Source organism: Mastigoproctus giganteus, chromosome 7, assembly GCF_048544385.1.
Source record: "Mastigoproctus giganteus isolate SK-2022 chromosome 7, ASM4854438v1, whole genome shotgun sequence".
Lineage (NCBI taxonomy): Eukaryota > Metazoa > Arthropoda > Arachnida > Uropygi > Thelyphonidae > Mastigoproctus > Mastigoproctus giganteus.
Window position 1 is genome coordinate 60,377,090 of NC_143581.1, and position 24,801 is coordinate 60,401,890.

Genomic DNA, 24,801 nt, shown 5'->3' on the forward strand with positions numbered 1-24,801 from the left:
AAAGCTTAGTGGCAAACTTGATATAATCCAAACTATTACATTAGGATCACCCAGAACGATAATTCATATACCCACGTGTATTGTGTCTGTAAATTGCATGTGTGTTCTCTGCTCAATTTGCTGGACGAAAAACAACCATGCTTTGGGGGGGGGGGGGACATTGCTATCTACGCCTGAGACCCACTAACTCAGCTATGGAGTGAAAAAAGCCTATAAAAGTTCCTTTCCTCGCATCATCGATGGGATTCGGGTCCTCCCCCATACCGGGCCTTTTCCGCCCGGCGTGGGGAGGACGGTGACGATACCAATGTGCTACTCGTGCAGACTATGCTTGATATAACAATGAAAATAGAATCGGGCATAAGCAGAAGTGTATTAATGGCAGAATATAACACTGGATCGCCACCATGTTTATGTTTTTTTATGTGCAGTTAATAAAATTGCATTCTTAATCTCTCTATTTCTTATTTGGCCTCATTATTTCTGCATTAAATACGTTAAAAATAAAACTTTCTAGATAACAGCACCTTGAATCTACTTGACTTGACTTTACAATCACTTAATTATACAGTAGACTTTACTTTACTTTACTTGATTATACAGTAGACTTGAGTCTACTGTATAATGTAAGGGTCATCCAAATGGAAAAAACTTTTAAAATAAACAGTTCAGAAACATGCCTACCTAAATGCAAACAATCAAGATACTAAGACATTGGTCCCATCATGTCACCAGGAGACACATTCCTCAGCTTAGAACTCCACCAGCTGCTGGTGACACCAACATATGATAGTCTCCTTCACATCATTAGTTAAATGAAATAGTGACCTTTGAATACCTGCTTCAGGAGGCCGATGATATAGTCATAGGGCAACAGGTCAGGCCTTTTTGGCTGGGTATTGTAGCAATACCCATCTGAGCAGGGGCACGTTATACCCTCATGGGACCCAAGACAAAATGGAATTTGGGGGCCCCGTATAAAGAAAAAACTAATAAAGAACATTTTCAATTTCATTTTATTGTGACAACAAAAAAAAAATTATATGACATAAGAAAAATATCTAATCCAGAAGAATTATTCAGAAATAATCCATACAATTAAACTAATAAGTATTTTTATACTACTTTATATGGTATAAAGTATAAAGTAAAATATTTACTTTATACTTTATATGGACTTTTTGGGCTGAGAAATTCGTATATCAGTTCATTATAATCAATCCTGTTTGTGATATCATTCACAATACAAATTATTGCCAAATTACTTCATTTTTCTTGTCCAAGTGAATTTCTAATATAATTCTTAACTCTTAAGCACAGAGAATGATCATTCTGCTGATGCATTTGAAACAGGAATTGACAAAAATATTTTTAAAATTATTTTCACATTAGGCCTCCTTGAATTGCTTTGTATATTAAAGATGGTGAATATAAATTTTCATTTTTTGCAAAATGTATAAACTGCGTTAATTCTTTAAAAACATTACCGTCCATGTCATCTGATTAAGTATTTATTAAATTACGGTGGTGGACAAAAAAAAACTGCATCACTTGTGAATTTTGCAAATAACGTGTTTTACACTACATTGTGCTGCAGAAATGTTCAAAATGCATTTGTTAGATGGGATATATATCTCTGTGAATGAAATCTAATAAAAAGACTCAACCTGATACACCTAATTGCCATAAATATCTTCCCAAAGAGTAAATTGCGTAATTAATGGAAATATGAGAAACCATGCAAATGGCAATCATGATAACCAAACATACATTTTATTGCATTTACATGTACAAACTGAAACGACAAGTTAACGTAATAGTATTTTGTACCGTAAATAAGCAAAATAAGTCCTCAATATTTTGTTGTTCCTCCTCGAGCTGCAATTACAGTATTGCAACGATCTGGCATAGAGCTAATCAACTTCTGGATATATGGTTGCCCAATTTCATGGTACCACACCCTTACAATGTTCTCCTGCAGCTGAATCTTACTTGTTGGCTTCTTCTGAGCAATTTTAGATGACATTATGTACCGGCAATTTTCAATAGGATTCAAATCTGCACTGTTGCCAGGCCAGTTCAACACTGTAATGCCAGCATTTCTGAGGTACACCTTAAGGGAGAAAAACGAGGGAAAATACTGGTGTAAATATGTTTTAAGCCTTGTGAGACAAGAAGACAAACTCATCATTAAATCTAAATAGCATAAAACTTACCAATGTTGCTGTGTGGCAAGGTACTGAGTCCTGTTGAAAAATGCAGTTTTGACGTCTGTGTGGTGATCCTTAATAACGGATTTCAGGCACTCCTCCAAGGTAGCAGTGTAGGTTTCTGTGTTCACTGTTCCATTAGTAAACTTAATTCGTCCCACCCTTTTGCTTGTTATGCATCTCCAGACCATCTGACTAGCGGGGAACTTTACAGTCAGTATTATGCAGTCAGGATGGTATGTCTCCAATTTTCGTCTTCTCACATATCGCTTCCCACCCGAGTCACGCAGGTTGAATTTGTCTGCATGGTAGCACAGTAGTATCGTCACCATCCACCCCACACCGGGTGGAAAAGCTCCAGGTTTGAATCCCATGGATGACACGAAGGACTTTAGTGGGCTTTTCACTCCGTAACTGAGTTAGTCAATCTCAGGCGTAGAGAAAAGGTTTTTTCACCCAGAAACTGGGGTTTTTTTTGTCCAGCAAACAGGCAAATTGACCAGAGAACACACACAATTTACAGACAAAATACATATGTAGGTAGATGTAATCATTTACGGGGGACCCTAATAGATGATGCAGTTTTTTTGTCCATGACTGTATATAATGACAATGATTTTAAAAGATTTACAGCATGTTGTAAATTCGAATTTTTATTTTGAAGATTTTCAAATTCGTTGTCAAAAATATTTTTCTCTTCCACTTTCAATTATCATCATAGCCTGTGAGAACGTTAGCTGCATTTTGCTGCTAGTTCCAGATAAGCGGTCACCTGTGTTCTATGTGGAAAACCCTTAAGCATAAGGCTGTCAGGGGCACTGGTTCCATACAAGACAGTCTTTACCTTTTCAATTAACTCAACTATTTAAGGAAGAAATAAATATAAAATTTCATCAAAATCAGTAAAACCATTTTTTAAGTAAACGTAATCTTCAAGTTCATTGACCTTCAAGTAGAAAGTCAGTTTCCGATAAAAATCACTTAAAAATATTAGTAAAAAACAGCAATTTTGGGGCACCCTCTGATCGGGGGCCCTAAGCGGATGTCTTTTTTTTTGCCTATTGGTTGACACGCCCCTGCATCTGAGCATAAATATCAAGGCTGTGTAAGGTTTTACACTGCTGTGAAAAAACATTTTTAGTGACAAGCTAAAAAAATGCTTTGCCATAATAGTAGTAGTAGTGGCATGTGGTGCAAGAAAGCAAGCATATGAGCTTATACAGCATCAGCCAAAAAAAAAAAAATTACAAAACAATCCCCTCTAAATATTTGTCCAGATCCTCCTTAAATATTTCACCTATCAACTTCCACAACAACAGATGGAAGTTTTTTTTCCAGCAATTAACCACCCGCTGGCTAAAGGCAAATTTCCGCACATCTATTCTACATCTGTCCTTCCTCAATTTCAATTTATGCCCCCTTAGGTTCGTAATCTGAACAAGTGGAAGAATCCCATCAGAATTCAGCGTGCTTAATGCATTCAAGGCCTTATACACCTCAATCAGATCACCTTGTAGGTGCCTAGTCTCCAGCCATTGCAATTTGAAGAACTTAAGCCTCTCTTGGTAAGACGATCCCTTCATTCCCCTCACCAATCTTCTTGCCCTTCTCTGTACACGCTCAAGCAAATCTACATCCTTCCTAAAATGAGGCCTCCAGACCTGCATGCAGTACTCAAAGTGTGGCCTGACCATTGCCTTATACAGAGGGACAGTCACCTCCTTTTCCCTGCTAACAAAATTCCTGTATATCATTGATAACACCCCATGACCTGCCCTGGCAGCCTGCCTGCATTGCTCAGAAAACTTCATATCTGACTGCACAAATACTCCCAGGTCTTTTTCATTTTCTACCTCCTTAAGTGTAGTACCACACAGTTGGTACATTTCTCTGGGGTTACTTCTACCCATATGCAGTACTTTGCATTTTTCAATGTTAAACTTCAGTTGCCACTTCTCAGCCCATCTGCCCAAATTTTCTAGCTCCTGTTGCAGTAACACACTGCCATTACTGTCATTAACAACCCTGCCAACCTTTGTATCATCTGCAAACTTCGATACTAAGCCTGATATACCTTCATCAATATCATTGATAAATATACAAAGCAACAGTGGACAGCAATAATTCAGACACCGAACCCTGTGGGACTCCACAGGGTTCGGTTGTTGTTTGTTTTGTTGGTTTTTAGGAGCATTAGCAACTAAGGCCATATTGCTCCGGGATATGCGGTGGTCATTCCTTGACCTTTCCGCATCCTCCGTATTTGGTGGTGACGGGCTCGAACCCCGGTCTAATCAAGAAGCGTGTGCTGCGCACTGCTGCTCCTTCCCACCTGGCTACGGAGGCGCAACACACACACACAGGGTTCGGTGTCTGAATTATTGCTGCAGTCTTGTCTAGATGATCCTGCAATGCATCTTTAACCAGTGACTCCATTATTTTACCTGGAATAGAAGTTAAACTAACGGGACAATTTGCACCTCTCCAGTCTGTGGGGACCTCCCCTGAGTCAAAGGATGCTCTCATAATTATGGCTAAGGGTTTGCTTACTTACTTTGCCACCTCCTTTAATATAACTGGATAGATCCCATCCACCCCAGGTGCCTTTCTTATGTTTAACTTCAACAATTTCTCCTCCACTTTATTCTCAGTTATTACAAAATCATTAAGCACCCTGTTACAATTTGATAACCTTGTGGTATTTTCAAACCTTAATAACTCCTCATGTGTGAATGTAGATGCAAAATACTCATTTGAGCAGGATCATCAACAGTCGAACCATCGATATCAAGTGGACCAATCAGATTCATCCCCTTCCTTTTAAAGTTTATATAAGTAAAGAAATCTTTGCTGTTTTTCTTAGCATCCTTTGCCTGCCTAACCTCCTTTGTGACCTGATTACAGACTAACTTATATATGTATCATAGGCTTCTGTGTCACCTGATAATTTATATGCATCCCATGCATTTTTCTTCTCTTCCATGAGTCTCATTAGTTCATTTGACAACCAATTAGGCCTAAACCTTGAACAATATTTCTTAATAGGTATGAAACGTTTAGTAGCTTCCGCTATTAATTCCTTGAATGCTTCCCACTTAGAATTTGCTGTTGGTCCCACTGTACAGAATTTAAAAACTGTCTGAGACCACTATAGTCACCTTTACGGAAGCAAAAACCCCTTCCTTTACCCCTGATAGTAATTATATCTTTAAATAAATCGCACATCAGTACACTGTGATCACTGCCACCTAATGGTTCCTTTATCTGCAAATTCTTAATACACGAACGATCACTGCTGATAACCAGATCAAGACTATTACCCTCTCTTGTTGCCTCTCGAACATGCTGCTGCAGAAAACAATCATCCAATAAATCTACAAAAGTGTTACTAGTGTGCGAGTGACCAACCCATAAGTTCCAGTCTATATCTGGGAAGTTAAAATTCCCCATTATAAGACATTCTGATTTACTATCCCACTCTGTACAATTGTTCTTTGTACTCATTCGAGTCATTAGGCCTATAACACACTCCTACTCTTATTTTTGCTTTCGCAGTGCTTATGTCACACCAAACTGACTCAACACTGCACTGTTCATCTATATCAACTGGATGCACTTCTTTTGATTTTATGTTTTTCTTAATTAACAGCATAACACCTTCTCCCTTCCTATCCTTTCTATACACATAGTACTCCCCAAATTCCAGTTCTGCATTCCCTATATCTGTGTGACACCACGTCTCTGCTATCCCAATAATATCCGCCTTTGATGTCTTGACCAACACTTCAAATTCATCAAATTTATTTACTATACTTCTAGCATTGGTATACATGTACCTATTCTTATTATTAGTTACCCTAACGCATCCCATATACCCATCTGTTTCACAATGACTGCCATCAGTCCCTGAAACCCCCAACACCCCTCGCTCCACGCCACTGCTTATTCTAATAGAAGTAGTGCAAGAATCACCTTCACCTCTGCCTGCAGCTACTTTTAACCTTTTAGTCTGTGAATCCCCCCCCAAGCTAGCATTTTTCCGACCCACCTAACACTGCCTCGAGAGCATCAACAAATATTCTTGCACCCTTTCTATTTAAGTGTATCCCATCCCTGTAGAAGCAGTCTCTCCTGTTAACAAGTACAGACCAGGCTGAAAAAAGTTTTACCCCTTGAGCCTTGCACATTTCCTCCAGGGCCGAATTGATTGACAAGGCTCTCATCATGTACTCTCTCCTATTGTGTTTGGGCAGAATTGCAGACACTTTCAAATTTAACCCTAATTCACAACTTTTTTACAACATTGACCTGTACTTGTTAAGTAAATCTGCAGATCTTCTACTCTTAATGTCATTGGTGCCAACGTGTACAACAATATCACCCTTTGTGCCCTTTAGCATTAGCATTAGCAGAGGCATATGATGCAAGAAAGCAAGCTTATTCAGCATCAGCCAAAAAAAACAAAAAAAAAAAAAAAAAAAAAAAACCCACTCCCATTTCACCCCTCCGTTCGTTCGAAATACCTGTCCAGTTGAGCTTTAAATTTGTTTAGGCTATCAACTTCAACAACCAGTGATGGAAGTCGGTTCCACCAACCAACCACCCACTGGCCAAAGGCAAATTTCCGCACATCTATCCGACATCCGTCCTTCCTCAATTTGAATTTATGCCCTCTGAGGTGATTATTCTGAGAAAGATGAAGAATCCCATTGGCATTGAGCATGCTCAAACCATTCAAAGCCTTATACACCTCTATCAGATCACCTCGCCGGTGCCTAGTCTCCAGACTCTGTAATTTGCAAAACTTAAGCCTTTCTTCGTAAGAGCAACCCTTTGTTCCATTTACTAATCTTGTTGCCCTTCTCTGTACCCGTTCCAGCAGCTCTACATCCTTCTTGAAATGAGGCCTCCAGACCTGTATACAGTACTCAAGATGTGGCCTTACCATTGCCTTATACAAGGGAATAATCACCTCCTTATCCCTGCTAGAAAAATTCCTGTATATCACTGACAAGACACCATGAGCTACTCTTGCAGCTCGTCTGCACTGCTCAGAGAACTTCATATCTGCCTGCACAATTACCCCCAGGTCCTTTTCATTCTCCACCACTGTCAGTGTAGTACCGCAGAGTTGATACGTTGCTCTGGGGTTACTGTTTCCCATATGCAGCACTTTACATTTGTCGATGTTAAACCTCATTTGCCACCTCTCAGCCCATCTGTTCAACCTGTCCAGATCCTGTTGCAGCAGCATAGCGTCAGTATTGTCCTTAACGACCCTGCCAACCTTTGTATCATCTGCAAACTTGGACATTAAACTTGATATCCCATCATCAATATCATTCATAAACACCGAAAACAACAACGGACCCAACACTGAACCTTGAGGAACTCCACTAATAACATTAGTCCACGTTGAGCAGTGTCCATTGATTACCACTCTCTGTCTTCTGCCACTCAACCATCCCCTTATCCATAGCAGCAATTTGCCTCCAATGCCACATGCTCCAATTTGTGCAGCAGTCTTCCATGTGCAACAGTATCAAAAGCCTTTCTAAGATCCAAATATATAATATCAAAGTTATTCCCTGCATCCAGTTCTTTTGTGACTACATCATAGTATCCAATCAAATTGGTCAGGCAAGACCTGCCCTTAACAAAACCATGCTGCGTCTGAGCTATAACTGAATTCTTGTCTAGATGATCCTGCAGTGCTTCTTTAACCAGTGCCTCCATTAATTTACCTGGAACAGAAGTTAAACTAACAGGTCTATAATTACTTGTGTCAGCCTTTGAACCTCCTTTGTGAATTGGGGTCACATTTGCACATCTCCAGTCCATAGGTACCTCCCCTGAGTCCAAGGAAGCTCTCATAATTATGGCTAAGGGTTTGCTTACTTCCTTTGCTGCCTCCTTTAATATAACTGGATAGATCCCATCCACCCCAGGTGCCTTTTTTATGTTTATCCTCAACAATCTCTCCTCCACTTTCCTCTCAGTTATTACAAAATCATCCAGCTCACTGCCAATGTTTACTTTACCTACATCATTCTCCTTCCTGAATAACTCCTCATGCGTGAATGTAGATGCAAAATACTCGTTTAGATTGTTAGCCACCTGAGCAGGATCCTCAACTGTTGAACCATCAATATCCAGTGGACCAATCTGATTCATCCCTTTCCTTTTCGAGTTCAAGTATGTAAAGAACTCTTTTCTGTTTTTCTTTGCATCCTTTGCCAAGGATTTTTCATAGTCTGCCTTTGCCTGCCTAATCTCCTTTGTGACTTGGTTACAGACCAACTTATATCTATCATAGGCTTCCATGTCACCCATTAATTTGTATGTATCCCATGCATTTTTCTTCTCTGCCACATGTCTCATTAGTTCATCTGACAACCATTTAGGCCTAAACCTTGAACAATATTTCTTAGTTGGTATGTAAAGCCTGGTAGCCTCCAAGATTAGTTCCTTGAATGCTTCCCATTTTGAGTTTGCTGTTGGTAACATCATCAGTTGGTCCCACTGTATAGAATTTAAATACTGTCTCAGACCATCATAGTCGCCTTTACGAAAACAAAAACCCTTCCCTTTACCTCTGATGGTAGTTACCTCCTTGAGTAAATCCCACTTCAACACACTGTGATCACTGCCACCTAGTGGTTCATTTATCTGCAGGTTCTTAATGCATAAAGAATCACTACTGATACTCAGATCAAGAGTATTGCTCCCTCTTGTTGCCTCACGAACATGCTGATGTAGAAAACAATCATCCAATAAATCCACAAAAGCCTTGCTAGTGTGCGAGTGACCAACCCACAAATTCCAGTCAATATCTGGGAAATTAAAGTCCCCCATTATAAGACTCTCTGATTTACTGGCCCACTCTATTTCCCTGTACAATATCTTATTATACTCATCAGAGTCATTAGGCCTATAGCACACTCCTACTCTCAATTTTGATTTCCCTATGCTTATGTCACACCAAACTGACTCGACGCTGCCCTGTCCATCGATGTTGACTGGCTTCACTTCCTTGGACTTTATGTGTTTCTTAATTAATAGCATGACCCCTCCTCCCCTCCTGTCCTGTCTATCCTTTCTATACACATTGTAGTCCCCAAATTCCAGTTCCGCATTACTTATATCTGTGTGACACCACGTCTCTGATATCCCAACAATATCTGCCTTTGATGTTTTGAGCAATACCTCAAATTCATCAAATTTATTTACCAAACTCCTAGCATTGGTGTACACGCAGGTATACATGCACCTGTTTCTATTCTTAGCTACCCTAACACAACCCATATGTTTACTTGTACCGCAATGACTACCAGTAGTGTCTGAAATATCCTGCATCCTGTTTTTCAGACTTCTGTTCATTTCAATAGAAGCAGTGCAAGAATCACTTCCACCTCTGCCACTGGCTACTGTTAATCTATTAGTCCTTGTATCCCCCCCAACTAGCAGTTTTCCGACCCACCTAACACTGCCTCGACAGCATCAGCAAAAATTCTTGCACCCTTTCTATTTAAGTGTATCCCATCCCTGTAGAAGCAATCTCTCCTGTTAACAAGTACAGTCCAGGCTGAAAAAAATTCTACCCCTTGAGCCTTGCACAATCCCTCCAGGGCCGAATTGATCGACAAGGCTCTCATCATATACTCCCTCCTATCGTGTCTGGGCAGAATTGCAGACACTTTCAAGTTCAACCCTAATTCACGGCTTTTTTTCAACAGTGACCTGTACTTGCTAAGTAATTCCGCCAGTCTTCTACTCTTAATATCATTAGTGCCAACGTGTACAACTATATCACCTTTTGTGCCCTTAAAAGATGATATCCGCTCTACAACGTCATCATCCTTTGCCCCTGGCAGACATACCCTGATCCTATTCCACCTATCCTTTTTACAAAGGATGTTCCCCGTTTCCCTGACAATAGAGTCACCAACAACTACTAGTTCCTGTGGGACCAGCGCATTCTGCCTAGGGGGCTGCTTCTGTGTTGCCTGATGACCAAGTGCAAACTCTGGCGTTGATGTGGGCAGCTGAGAGCTTGATGGGCCCCTCAATTTATTTCCTTCGAGGGCATCCACCCTGTCCTTCAAGCTCTCATAAAGGCCCATAACAACGCTGAGTTGTCGCCTGATTTCCTTGCACTCCTTACATCGTGCACACACAAAGACATCCCCCTTGGCAGTATCATGTCCCGTACCCGACTGCTCCGCAAACATCAAGCAAACAGTGCATTTTAATAGACTGTGATTCAGAGGGCAACTGCCCCCCTCAGTTCTCCCCTGAACCACAGCACTCCCATTAGCTTGAGCCTTTTGCTTTGCTGCTCTGGTCAGAGTCATGATTCCGATTTAATTCAATAAAATTCAAAACAAAAATTAAATCCTTAAGTTATATCCCAAAACAGTTATGTTATATATATATTTTTTTTGGTATCTAGTGTTTTCTACGAGTTCCCTTTATACAACTTCCGTATCACGTGTACCACTATAGTTATGTATTAATTATTTGTTAGATTAAGTCGTTACATATATATATATATATATATATATATATATAGAGTTAAAAGTACAATTTAATTGACAATAAAGTTTATCAAGATTAATAGATTTACTGATTAATTGACAATATTATATTATGCACTATACGACACTAAGCTTATGCTATCGTGTAAAAATGGCGGGAATTCACGAACGGTATTTCTACGGATTCGTAAGTATTGATTAGCTTCCAAATCTCGCTATCTCAATTTAGAATAAACTAAGGATCCTGACTAGGTCTATAATCTACTTATAGAAGATAATTTGATATAACAGTTGGTTAATAAATCGACTAAATTTGGTTAAAAAAAAAAATTTGGTTTGTGACACGTGGATTTGATACCGTTACCGATACTAAGTAATATCTACAAAATCTCTGTCTAAGTTAAACTTTAAACTAAGTATCGTAACTAGGAATATAAAGCTACTCTAGAAAATAAGTTAATATGACAATTTAAACTAATAAAGCAGAAAATAAATCAGGAAAAACTTCTCTGTTTGAAGAGCTTTAAGGAGCAATGTCCGCACAGGCTAACCTCGCACCCAGACTTAAAAGATATATGCTTTACAACGTCATCAACTTATACCCTGGTCCTATTCCATCTATCCTTTTTACACAATATATTCCCCGTCTCCCTGACAACAGAGTCACAGACGATAACTAACTCCTGTGGGACCAGCGCATTCTGCCTTGGAGGTTGCCACTGTGTTGCCTGATGCCTAGGAATGAGCTCTGGCATTGAGTTGGATAGCTGAGAGCTTGACGGGCCCCTCATATTAATTTCTTCAAGGGCATCTACCCTATACCTCAAGCTCTCATAGATGCCCATCAGAACGTAGCGCTAATGCCTGATTTCTAGACACTCTACACCTGGCACACACACCACAAAGACATCCTCCTTGGGTAGATCATGTTCCGTTCCAGAGAGTTCATGCAAACATTTCACAAGTTGCACATTTTTTTAGGCTGTGATGTGTTGGAGAATCACCCCCTCAGTTCTCCCCCGAGGCATAGCACTCCTGCCACTTTGTGCCCATTGCTTTTCTGCTCTAGTCTAGGGCATGATATTTTAAATTAATAAGATCAATAAATTTAATTAATTAATTGTCAATACTACACTATCTAATAGAATACTAAATGCAGGGATGCGAATTAAGCTATAATTTTACGTTGGAGCCAGCTAGTTACCACAATTAAAAATTTGAAATTCCTACCACTCTATACAAAAACAATGGCTGCAAAATTTGAATGAAACAACGGTTTTACGTATATTAAATAGTAATCTACAAAAACTCTTATCTAAATTAAAAATAAAAATAACCAGCATATCTAGAACTATATGGCTACTTATAAAGTTCAATACAAAATAACAATTAGGTAAATAAAATGGCAAACACATCGCTTTTTCGGAGCCTGTAATTCACAGCTGTAATTTTTAAAGAAGAGTCAGCACCCTCTTCGATGTAATAGCTTTATGTAAGTTGCTCTAATGTTTCACTGTGATTATTAGCATTGACTGATGCTAATAATTACAGCTGCAAATAATGGTCCATGTAAATTAAAAAGAATAATAACTCATTTTCCTTGTACTGAATGTAATGTATTTTTTTTTTGTCTCCAGGTCATAAGTGCCGACTGGGCTAGCCAGGTGGGTAAAGTGCCTGCCTGGCAACCCAAAGGTCGCGGATTTGAATCCTGCCTCAGGCTTGGATCAGAGTAAAATGCAAAAACTTTGGGAGGCGCATTATGGCCACAGAAGCCGATGTGCCAACAAAAAAAAAACAAAAAAAAAGGTTATAAGTGCAAGTATCATGATTCACCTGCTTATAACAAATATTCACTTATTTCACCAGTCACACAGCGTACATTTTCTAATAACGAAGTCAGTCCCACAGTATGTTATCAGCACTTCGTATTGAGTTTTATGTTGAGTTTCTTAAGGATTTCATGCCTATTGTTATGCAGAGATATAAATAAAAGAGATACACAGTAGACTCTTGATTTTCTGGGATAGATGGTTAAAATAAAATTCCCAGTTAATTCAAAAATATTGTAAAGTGTTCAGCAATGTACCTAAAAAATATGGTGATAGATAAACAAACAAAAAAACTGACCACACCATTTTCAAACTTTTGATTAAAAATTTTTTGTTCGATTTCTAAAAAAAAAAAAAAAAAAAAAAATTTACTATAAAAAAAAAAAAATTTACTATAAAAAAAAAAAATTTCTACACTCCTGACAAATAACGAAACAAAATTTGTCTTTTTGCAGTGCAACAGAGCACAACAATCCACACGACACACTAAAACAAACTAAACATTCGTTCTCTTTTCTTTGTTTTTTTTGTGCAGTGGGTATGAAAACAGCAGGAGGTTGCGAGATAATAGGTACATTCATCTCCCAATCACAACTTATAATGCCGCTTCTTTTTGCTTATTTATGACTCGCAAAACATCTGTTTATACCTTTCTATTTATTACTTGAATTTTATAATTTCCGGTAGATATATATTTTTTTTACTTTGGAATCTTGAAGTGTCCTGGTAAATCGAGAGCCTGCTGTATATCATAATTATGTACACTATATTCATAATAATTTGCAAATAACACCACTGACAGCATTAATATAAATAGTCTAATATTAATACTACATTGCTACAAAATCAGAATATAAAATCCCTAAGCCACAAAAAAAAAATTTTCAAGGTTTGACAGTCAGCTTATGTTTATAAAATTGCCTAAGAATGCATTATATTGGTTATATCATTCAGTTTAACTTTATATACATCAATTCACATTCATTCTCTTAGCACATTTTCTGTTTGTGAAATCAACAGCTCTTGCTAACTTTTGTCTTCCATTTACAATCTTCTGTATAAGTAATCTCATCAACAATATCAAAATTTAGTCACCTCTGCAAATTTATTCATTGTTTACTTGGAAATCATTATGTATACTACAGGCATGCAATAATAATGTAATAATGTGATTTTTTATGAAAATAAAAAATTACTGGGAAAACAGTAATCATGCAAAAAAAAAAAAATTGTGATACTCCGTCAAGCAATATTCAGTCAAATAAGTTAACAAATATATCCAAAATACAAAATAATGACACACACTAACCCAAACAGTTGAGGCATAATGTACCCTAGCTGGTGCCATCCAGTTATCCTGAACAGGAATATTATTGATCATTATCTCCAGGCAATGGTGAACATTATCAATCTGAAAGAAATACAAATATATAAAGAGTGGGCTAAATGTCAAGACACACTTGAAATTTATGATATTTATTCAGTTTTTTTAATTTATTAAATTTGATTTTAATAAGTGCATTTATTTTTATTAGCATTAGCATATGATGCAAGAAAGCAAGCTTATACAGGATAAGCCAAAAAAAAAAAAAAAACATATAATTTCACACATCCATTTGCTTTAAAAGTTTATCCAGTTCTTCCTTGAATTTATTTAAGTTATCAACTTCCACAATGACAGATGGAAATTTATTCCAGCAATAAACTACCCACTGGCTAAAGGCAAATTTCCGCACATCTATTCTACAACTGGCTTTCCTCAATTTGAATTTATACCCCCGCAGGTTTGTAATCTAAGCAAGGGGAAGAATCCCATCAGCAGTGAGCCTGCTCAAACCATTCAAAGCCTTATACAACTCAATCAGATCACCTCGGAGGGGCCTAGTCTCCAAAATCTGCAATTTACAGAACTTAAGCCTTTCTTGGTAAGAGGACCCCTTTGTTCCTCTCACCAATCTTCTTGCCCTTCTCTGTACTCATTCTAGCAACTCTACATCTTTCCTAAAATGAGGCCTCCAGACCTGTACTCAAGGGGCGGCCTGACCATTACCTTATACAAAGGGATAATCACCTCTTATCCCTACTAGAAAAATTCCTGAATATCATTGACAAGACCCCGTGACCTGTTCTGGCATCCTGTCAACACTGCTCAGAAAACTTCATATCTGACTGCACAATTAACCCCCAGGTCTTTTTCATTCTCTACCATCCTTAGTGTAGTACCACGCAGTTGGTATGTTTCTCTGGGGTTACTTCTACCTATATGCAGTACTTTACATTTGTCAATGTTAAACTTCAGTTGCCACTTTTCAGCCCATCTGCCCAGCTTTTCTAGATCCTGTTGCAGTAGCATACTGTCACCAATGGATGAAAAGGCCACCCTTTCATCCATTGTAGCAACTTTCCCTTAATGCCATACTGCTCCAATTTGTACAGCAGTCTTCCACATGCAACAGTATCAAAAGCTTTCCTGGAATCCAAGTATATGATATCAAAATTATTTTTTGCATTCAGTTCCTTTGTGACCACATCATAGTATCCAATCAAATTGGTCAGACAAAACTTTTCCTTAACAAACCCATGCTGTGCCTCAATTACTGCTGCAGTCTTGTCTAGATGATCTTGCAATGCATCTTTAACAAGTGACTCCATTATTTTCCCCGGAACAGATGTTAAACTAACAGGGTGGCAATTACTCATGTCATCCTTTGTGAATTGGGGATACACTTGCACATCTCCAGTCCATGGAGACCTCCCTTGAGTCCAAGGATGCTCTCATAATTATGGCTAAGGGTCTGCTTACTTCCTTTGCTGCTTCCTTTAATATAACTGGATAAATTCCATTTACCCCAGGTGCTTTTATGTTTAACTTCAACAATTTCTCCTCCACTTTGCTCTCGGTTATTACAAAATCATTAATTATTATAAGTGGTTTGTCTTACTCTCTTTTATTTCAGTGTAATTTTTGGATTACATTCACTGAAATGGGAATGAGTCCACTTCATGAAGTGGACTCGTTCCCATTTATTTTGTAATGAATGAAGTAAAATTTCATAAAAATTTGAAGTATACCTATTTTTTTGCACCTCGTATATATTAAACTATCAAATAATCATTTCCCTATATACATCATTCTTTATATCAGAGATGTTGGTTATATGATATTGGTAATTCTGAACCATAAAATTTTCTTACCAAAATATTTTCATAGTGTATATTATGTAGTTTTAACTGATATACATTTTGTATTGTATTTAAAATTACATAATATACCCTATATGACCAAAAATATTTGGAGATGCAAACATGTATTTGAAAAAATTGCTTTTAATTCAAATACTTAATACACAGTAGGCCTGTATAACAGCCTCAACCCTCCTGGGCATATTTTCTATCAACTTTTGGTGTGTGTCAGCTGGGGTTCACCTCCAATCCTCTAGCAAAACAGCTGCCAGAATCAATTTGGAAGAAGAAAGTTCCTATAGAGCAGCCTAATCCAGCATTCTACAAGCAATGATAAAGTTGATGTCTGAGCCAAAAAGTCAAACTTTTTGAAATCACTATCCACAAACCCATCCTGTATGGCCCTCTCTGTTAGAGATGAAGAATTTTTGTGTGGATACTAAGTAGGCCCACTGCCATAGTAGCACATAATTGTCCAAAACATCCAAGTAGGTCATGGATGTTGTGGTTTCAGGAACTACACTAACAGATCAAGTCTGAAACCACCCCCACCAAACTTCATGATTGAGATGATACATTCCAACAGGAGGAGTCTGCAGGCAATCTCTTAACCTAAACACATTCATCAGAACAAAGTGACACATTGTGTAGCAAAATTCGTCACTCTATAACAAATTCTGCCACTGTTCTGGAGTAACTGAACATTGGCATGACCCCATTCCAAACTGAGGGCTGTGATAATCGGCTTATAGGCAACTGCCAAGAGATGGTTGACCTATGGATGGATGTGGCTGAGATCTTTTTGGACCCATGTTTTTCCTCACACAATATATGCATGAAAAATGAGTGAGAGCAGTAGCAATAGTAGTGGCAAATGATACAAGAAGGCAAGTTTATACAGCAGCAGCCATTAAAAAAAAAAAAAAACTCCCCATTTCACCTATCCATCCCCTCCAACAGTTTGTCTAGTTCTTCCTTGAAACAAGGACTCCTTAAGAATTCTTGTGTTACTAAAACAACTGATGTTGGCAAGAAGTTCTGAGCGTAGCAATGTTACAAATGATCAGGATGTGAAAGGTAGGAAAATAAGCCTAAATAACTTCAAGGGATGTGTCAGGGTAGTAAACTATAGAAAAATATTAGTCTTAAGTGTGTCTATGGTAATGACAGGAGTGTTGTTGATAAAATGGCTGAATTTGAATTCATGGTTAGGACATTAATGCCAACATCATAGGGTTAACAGAAACGTGGTGCCACCCAAAAACTGGGGATGACAAGTTCTACTATGGTATCCATAATGTATTTAGGAGATAAAGAAGATAGGAGGGGTGTGGTGTCATGCTTCTTATCAAAAGCTGCCTGAGTGCAAAAAGAGCTTTTGCCAAGTCAGAAGTTACGACTGCCAGCATAGAATCTGTGTGGTGCAAGTTAGTTGGAAACAAAGGTATGATGAGAATGGGGGTAATTTACAGACCACAAGATTTTGAAGAATATGAGGAGACTCTTTACATACAAATGGAATAGGCAAGCAAGTGTGAATTTCTTATTATGGGTTGATTGATTTTGGTTTTTATGGTGCAAGGGTGACTAAGGCCATGATGCACCAAGTCCACTTATTATGGGTGACTTCAATCTGCTGCAGATTGACTGGAATGAATAAGTGGGAGGGGGAACTCATTTTGAAGAATATGAGGAGACTCTACATGCAAATGGAATAGGCAAGCAAGTGTGAATTTCTTATTACGGGTTGATTGATTTTGGTTTTTATGGTGCAAGGGTGACTAAGGCCATGATGCACCAAGTCCACTTATTATGGGTGACTTCAATCTGCTGCAGATTGACTGGAATGAATAAGTGGGAGGGGGAACTCATTTTGAAGAATATGAGGAGACTCTTTACATGCAAATGGAATAGGCAAGCAAGTGTGAATTTCTTATTATGGGTTGATTGATTTTGGTTTTTATGGTGCAAGGGTGACTAAGGCCATGATGCACCAAGTCCACTTATTATGGGTGACTTCAATCTGCTGCAGATTGACTGGAATGAATAAGTGGGAGGGGGAACTCATTTTGAAGAATATGAGGAGACTCTACATGCAAATGGAATAGGCAAGCAAGTGTGAATTTCTTATTACGGGTTGATTGATTTTGGTTTTTATGGTGCAAGGGTGACTAAGACGATGATGCACCAAGTCCACTTATTATGGGTGACTTCAATCTGCTGCAGATTGACTGGAATGAATAAGTGGGAGGGGGAACTCATTTTGAAGAATATGAGGAGACTCTTTACATACAAATGGAATAGGCAAGCAAGTGTGAATTTCTTATTATGGGTTGATTGATTTTGGCTTTTATGGTGCAAGGGTGACTAAGGCCATGATGCACCAAGTCCACTTATTATGGGTGACTTCAATCTGCTGCAGATTGACTGGAATGAATAAGTGGGAGGGGGAACTCATTTTGAAGAATATGAGGAGACTCTACATGCAAATGGAATAGGCAAGCAAGTGTGAATTTCTTATTACGGGTTGATTGATTTTGGTTTTTATGGTGCAAGGGTGACTAAGGCCATGATGCACCAAGTCCACTTATTATGGGTGACTTCAATCTGCTGCAGATTGACTGGAATGAATAAGTGGGAGGGGGAACTCATTTTGAAGAATATGAGGAGACTCTTTACATGCAAATGGAATAGGCAAGCAAGTGTGAATTTCTTATTATGGGTTGATTGATTTTGGTTTTTATGGTGCAAGGGTGACTAAGGCCATGATGCACCAAGTCCACTTATTATGGGTGACTTCAATCTGCTGCAGATTGACTGGAATGAATAAGTGGGAAGGGGAACTCACCTTGGGAAAAAATTTTCTAAATAAACTATATGGTTATTATTTGTATCAGCATGTCAGAGGTGAGAATATTCTTGTCATTATTATTCATGAATTAGATGACATCACAAGGCTTAAAATACAAGAATTATTAGCAGGTAGTGATCATGCAGTTGTCAGTTGAAAGATGAAGAAAGATGTTGCTGTAGTTAAAGGTACGAGTTTTAATCACAGAAGAGGGGACTTTGACAGTTAAGGCACTATATGGCATCTATTAATTGGGTGGATTGCAGAGTGAGATTGAATACACTTGAATTATGGAATACCATTAAAGCAAAAACCACAGAAGTCACAAAACATACATACCATTAAGAAAATATTGCAGGAGGATCCCAAAATGGATGAATGAAGAGCTGCCCAGTTACAGAGCGATGAAAAGTACCGATGCCTGCAACAGCTACAAGTTGATTTGTAATAATACCACAGATAAGTTAGAGGCCAAGGCTGCGTATGAGAAAGCACTGGCCAAGAGAGCAAAGAATGGGAACAAGGAATTTTTCATGTTAGCATTAGCATTAGTAGAGGCATTTGATGCAAGAAAGCAAGCTTATGCAACATCAGCCAAAAAAAATGTATGTGAATACAAGGAATAAAAATGCAAATCAGATTGAACCCTTATGAATTAGATGTAGGAAAGTCTTAGACAACCCAGCTGATGTTGCAAATGAATTTAACACATACTTTGCATGTCTTTACTGAAGAAAAGACTCTTTTTTTTTTTTTTTTTTGAGATGAAGCTGTGCAAGTGAGGTGGAGACATGAAATTAGTGATTTTGAAATTACAGATGACTGTTTATTAGAAAAATGTTTGAGCATAAAGGCAAGTAGACTCCTGGAGTTGATGGCATACATCCAGTAATTTTGAGGAAGGTTGCCAGTGAGTGTACTGTACCATTTAAGTTAATTATGAGGGCATCTTTGGACTCAAGAGAGAGATTCCTTCAGATTGGAGAAGTGGAGTATCACCAATACATAAAGGCGGTTCTGAGAGCAAAGTTGGTAACTACAAACCGGCTAGTCTGACTTCATGGTAGGGAAAAGCTTAGAAACAGTGATTAAGAGTGTAATCCATGGACATTTAGATATATATATTGCATTCTGAATAACACACAACATGGTTTTAAGGGAAAATCATGTTTAACTAACTTAGTAAGATATTTTGTCATGGTTACTCATGAGCTGGATGTAGGGAACAACTTCAACATAGTGCATTTGGATTTTAGCAAGACATTTGACTCAGTCCCTCGTGAGAGATTACTGTATAAGTTGAAACAGATTGGAATTACTGGAAAAATTCTAAGATGGATTGATGGGTGGCTGCAGGGCAGAAGGTTGTAATTAAGGGATATTCTTCAGACTGGCGTAAAATCAGAAGTGGGGTCCCTAGGGATCAGTTCTTTGACAGTTGTTGTTTCAGATTTTCATAAAAATCCTGTTAGTTTAATATCTGTTCCAGGGAAAATAATGGAATCAATGGTTAATGCAGAGCCATCAAGGGGTAGTCTTGTCTAACCAATCTGATATGTTACTATGATGCAGCGACAAGGAACTGGATACAAAAAATAATTTTGACAACATATACTTGGATTTCAGAAAGACTGCCGTATAAACTGGAGCAATGTGGCATTAAGGAAAAATTACAGGTATGAATAAAGGGATGGTTAAGACAGAGTAGTTATCAGTGGGCACTGCTCTTTGTGGACTAATGTTAACAGTGGAGTTCCCTAATGTTCAGTGCTGGGACCATTGTTGAATTCAATATTTATCAATGATATTGATTAAGGATATCAGACTTAATGTCCAAGTTCTTAGATGATACAAAGGTTGGCAGGGTGGTTATCTAGGAAAATTGGGTCAATGCTGTGAAATGGAAATTGAAGTTTAACATTGAGAAATGCAAAGTACTGCACATGGGTAGCAGTAACCCCACAGTTTGTTGTTTGGTTTTTAGGAGCATTAGCAACTAAGGCCATATTGCTCCGGGGATATGCGGTGGTCATTCCCTGACCTTTCCGCATCCTCCATATTTGGTGGTCGCGGGCTCAAACCCAATGCAATTAAATAATACAGTCTAATCAAGAAGCGTGTGCTACGCACTTCTGCTCCTGTCCACCTGGCTACGGAGGCACCTAATCCCACAGTAACTTATCAACTGAATAGTGCTACACTCAGGGTATTGGATGATGAAAAAGATTCTGAGGGTGCAGTCTGACATGAAATTCTCTGAGCCGTGCAGACATACTGCCAGGAAAGCTCATGGTGTTTTGTAAATGATATACAGAAACTTTGCTAGCAGGTATAGGGTGGTGATTATCCCTTTGTATAAGGCCATGGTTAGGTCGCATCTTGAGTACTTTATATAGGTTTGTAGGCCTGTAAAGCAGAAAACAAAGGGATTTTAATAAAATTAATCAATTAATATAATTGTGCATATACTGCACAACTGACATATTACTATTTTCCCACTGGGTTGCTCCATTACTCAAGATGCACGAGAAGCATCCTAAGGGGATATTGGTAGCTCCACAACAGATTAACCGCAACACACCCAATCTTCACAAGAATTATATCAACTAATTCTTCACAAGAATTAAATGATATATTTATGTATGCCATATAAGCTAAATACTGCTGGAGTACAGTATAATTTATAATTACAGTAGAACCTCCCTAAGACAACCACCTGACATTCTGACAAAAATTGGTCATTCAGCAGGTGGTCTATGGGAATTACAAAAATTGCAATTAAATAATACAGAAACTTTTTTTATTATTATAAGGAGTATTTAAGGAGTCTTTATAAGTTCCAGCTGTGAATTACAAGCTCCGAAAAAAAAGCATAAGTGTATTGTCGTTTTATATTGTACTTTATAAGTAGCTTTATAGTTCTGGTTACACTTGTTATTTTTTATTATTAATTTAGATAGAGTTTTTGTAGGTTACTACTTAATATATGTAAAACCGTTGCAATAGTATAACAAGGCTGAAAGATCTGTTCAAATCTTGCAGCCTTGCTATAGTACAGAGTGAGTGGTATGGAATTCAAATTTTTAATTGTGGTAAATAGGTTGCTCTAACGTAAAACTAGATAGCGCAGTATGTATCACTGCATTTAGGAATCTATTAGATAGTGTAGTATTGATAATTAATTAATTAAATTTATTAATCTCATTAACTTTCATTGTTAATCAAAAGTATACAATATCATGCCTCAGACTAGAGCAGCAAAGCAACAGGCACAAAGTGGCAGGGGTGCTGTGACTCGGGGAGAACTGAGGGGGGGGCAATTCTCCAACGGATTAAAGACTAAAAAAATGTGCAGCTTGTGAAATGTTTGAGAACTTTCTGTAATGAGTCATGATCTAGCCAAGGAGGATGTCTTTGTATGTGCTAGGTGTAGAGAGAGTGTGAAGAAATTAAGCACCAACTCAGCGTTCTGATGAGCGCTTAAGAGAGTTTGACGAGTCGGGTAGATGCCCTTGAAGGTATTAAAATAGGGGATCCATCAAGCTCTCAGCTGCCCAACTCAATGCCAGAACTCAGTCTTGTGCATCAGACAACACAGCGGAAATCTCCAAGGCACAATGCGCTGGTTCCACAGAAGTTAGTTATTGTCGGTGACTCTATTGTCAGGAAGACGGGTAATATACTGTTTAAAAAGGATAGGTGGAAGAGAACCAGGGTATGTCTGCCAGGGGCAAAAGTTGATAATGTTGTAGAGCAGATAGCAGATATCATCTTTTAAGGGTGATATTATTGTACACGTTGGCACTAATGACATTATGGGTAGGAGATCTGCAGACTTACTTAACAAGCACAGGTCACTGTTGAAAAAAAGTCGTAAGTTAGGTTTAAATTTGAAAGTGTCTGCAATTCTTCCCAGACACAATGGGGGGGGGGGTATATGATGAGAGCCTTGTGAATTCATTTGGCCCTGGAGAGGTTGTGCAAGACTCATGGGGTAGAATTTTTCTTAGCATGGTCTGTGCTTGTTAACAGAAGGAACTGCTTTTACGGGGATGGGATACACTTAATAGAAGGGGTACAAGAATATTTGCTGATGCTATTGAGGCAATGCTAGATGGGTTAGAAAACTGCTAGCTTAGGGAATTTGCAGACTAAAAGATTAGCAGTAGCCACAGGCAGAGGTGAAAGTGATTCTCGCACTGCTTCTATTAGAATGGAGTTCAGGATGCTGTGGTTTTCAAGGAATGGTGGGGGTCATCACAGAACAAATAAATACATGGCTGTGTTAGAGTAACTAAGATTAAGAATAGGTGCATGTACACCAATGCTAGAAGTATAGTAAATAAATTTGATGAACTTGAAGTGCTGGTCAAGGCATCAAAGGTAGATGTTGTTGAGATATCAGAGATGTGGGTGTCAGTGCAGAACTGAAATTTGAGGAGTACAGCGTGCACAGGAAGGACAGAAAGGATAGGAAGGGAGGAGGGGGTTGTGCTGTTAGTTAAGAAACACATAAAACCCAAGGAAGTGCATCCAGTTGACACAGATGGTCAGTGCAATGTTGAGTCAGTTTGGTGTGACATAAGCACTGGGAAAGCAAAGTTGAGAGTAGGAGTGTGTTATAGGCCTAATGACTGTGATGAGTAAAATGAACAACTGTACAGAGAAATAGAGTGGACCAGTAAATCAGATTGTTTAATAATGGTGGATTTTAACTTCCCAGATATTGATTGGAATTTGCAGTTGGTCAGACGCACACCAGAAAGACTTTTATGGATTTACTGGATGACTGTTTTCTACAGCAACACATTTAAGAGGCAACCAGAGAGAGTAATACTCTTGATCTGTTATCAACAGTGATTATTGTATTAAGAATTTGCAGATAAAGGAACCACTAGGTGGTAGTGATCACAGTGTATTGATGTGGGATTTACTTAAAGATATAACTACCATCGGGGGTAAAGGGAAGAGTTTTTGCTTTCGTAGAGGTGACTACAGTGATCTCAGACAGTTTTTAAATTATGTACAATGGGACCAACTGATGATGTTACCAACAGCAAATTCTAAATAGGAAGCATTCAAGGAAGTAATCATGGAAGCTATTAGGCTTTTCTTACCGATTAAGAAATACTGTTCAAGGTTTAGGCCTAAATAAATGTCAGATGAACTAATGAAACTCGTTTTGTTTGTTTGTTTGTTATTTGGTTTTTAGGAGCATTAGCAACTAAGGCCACATTGCTCCAGGATATGCGGTGGTCATTCCCTGACCTTTCCGCATCCTCCGTATCCGTATTCGGTGGTGACAGGCTCGAACCCCTGTCTAATCAAGAAGTGTGTGCTACGCACTGCTGCTCCTTCTCACCTGGCTATGGAGGCGCCATGAGACTCGTGGCAGAGAAGAAAAATGCATGGGATGCATATAAATTATCAGGCAACACAGAAGCCTATGATAGATATAAGCTAGTCTGTAATCAAGTCACAAAGAAGGTTAGGCTAGTGAAGGCAGATTACGAGAAATCTTTGGCAAAGGATACTAAGAAAAGCAGCAAGAACTTCTTTAGTTATATAAACTCTAGAAGGAAGGGGATGAATCAGATTGGTTCACTTGATATGAATGGTTCGAGTGTTGATGGCCTGCTCAGAGAGCTGACAAACTGAATGAGTATTTTGCATCTACGTTCAAACATGAGGAGTTATTAAGGGAGGAGAATGCCAGAAGTGTATCAAACTGTAATAGGGTGCTTAATGATTTTCTAATAACCGAGATCAAAGTAGAGGAGAAATTTGTTGAAACATAAGGAAGGCACCCGGGGTGGATGGGATCTATCCAGTTATATTAAAGGATGTGGCAAAAGTATTAAGCAAACCCTTAGCCATAATTATGAGAGCATTCTTGGACTCAGGGGAAGTCCCCACGGACTGTAGATGTACAAATGTATCACCAATTCACAAAGGAGGGATCTAAGGGTGATACGAGTGCTTACAAACCAGTTAGTTTAACTTCTTTTCTAAGGAAAATAATGGAGTCACTGGTTAAAGATGCATAGCAGGATCATCTAAACAAGACTGCAGTAATAATTCAGACACAGTATGGGTTTGTTAAGGGACAGTCTTGTCTGACAAATCTGACTGCATTAATATGATGTGGTTACAAAGGAACTAGATGCAAAAAATAATTTTGACTTCAT

At 38.4% G+C, this 24,801-nt stretch overlaps 1 protein-coding gene across 1 annotated transcript in view; it reads right to left on the minus strand.

Annotated features, from left to right (window-relative positions):
- RabGGTa (Rab geranylgeranyltransferase subunit alpha) overlaps positions 1 to 24,801 on the minus strand; it is a 141,537-nt gene that overhangs the window by 49,300 nt on the left and 67,436 nt on the right. Inside the window, exon 8 of the mRNA XM_090378331.1 lies at positions 13,889 to 13,990. Coding sequence (XP_090234457.1) covers positions 13,889 to 13,990 — 102 coding nt within the window. The remainder of the gene's footprint in view (positions 1 to 13,888; positions 13,991 to 24,801) is intronic.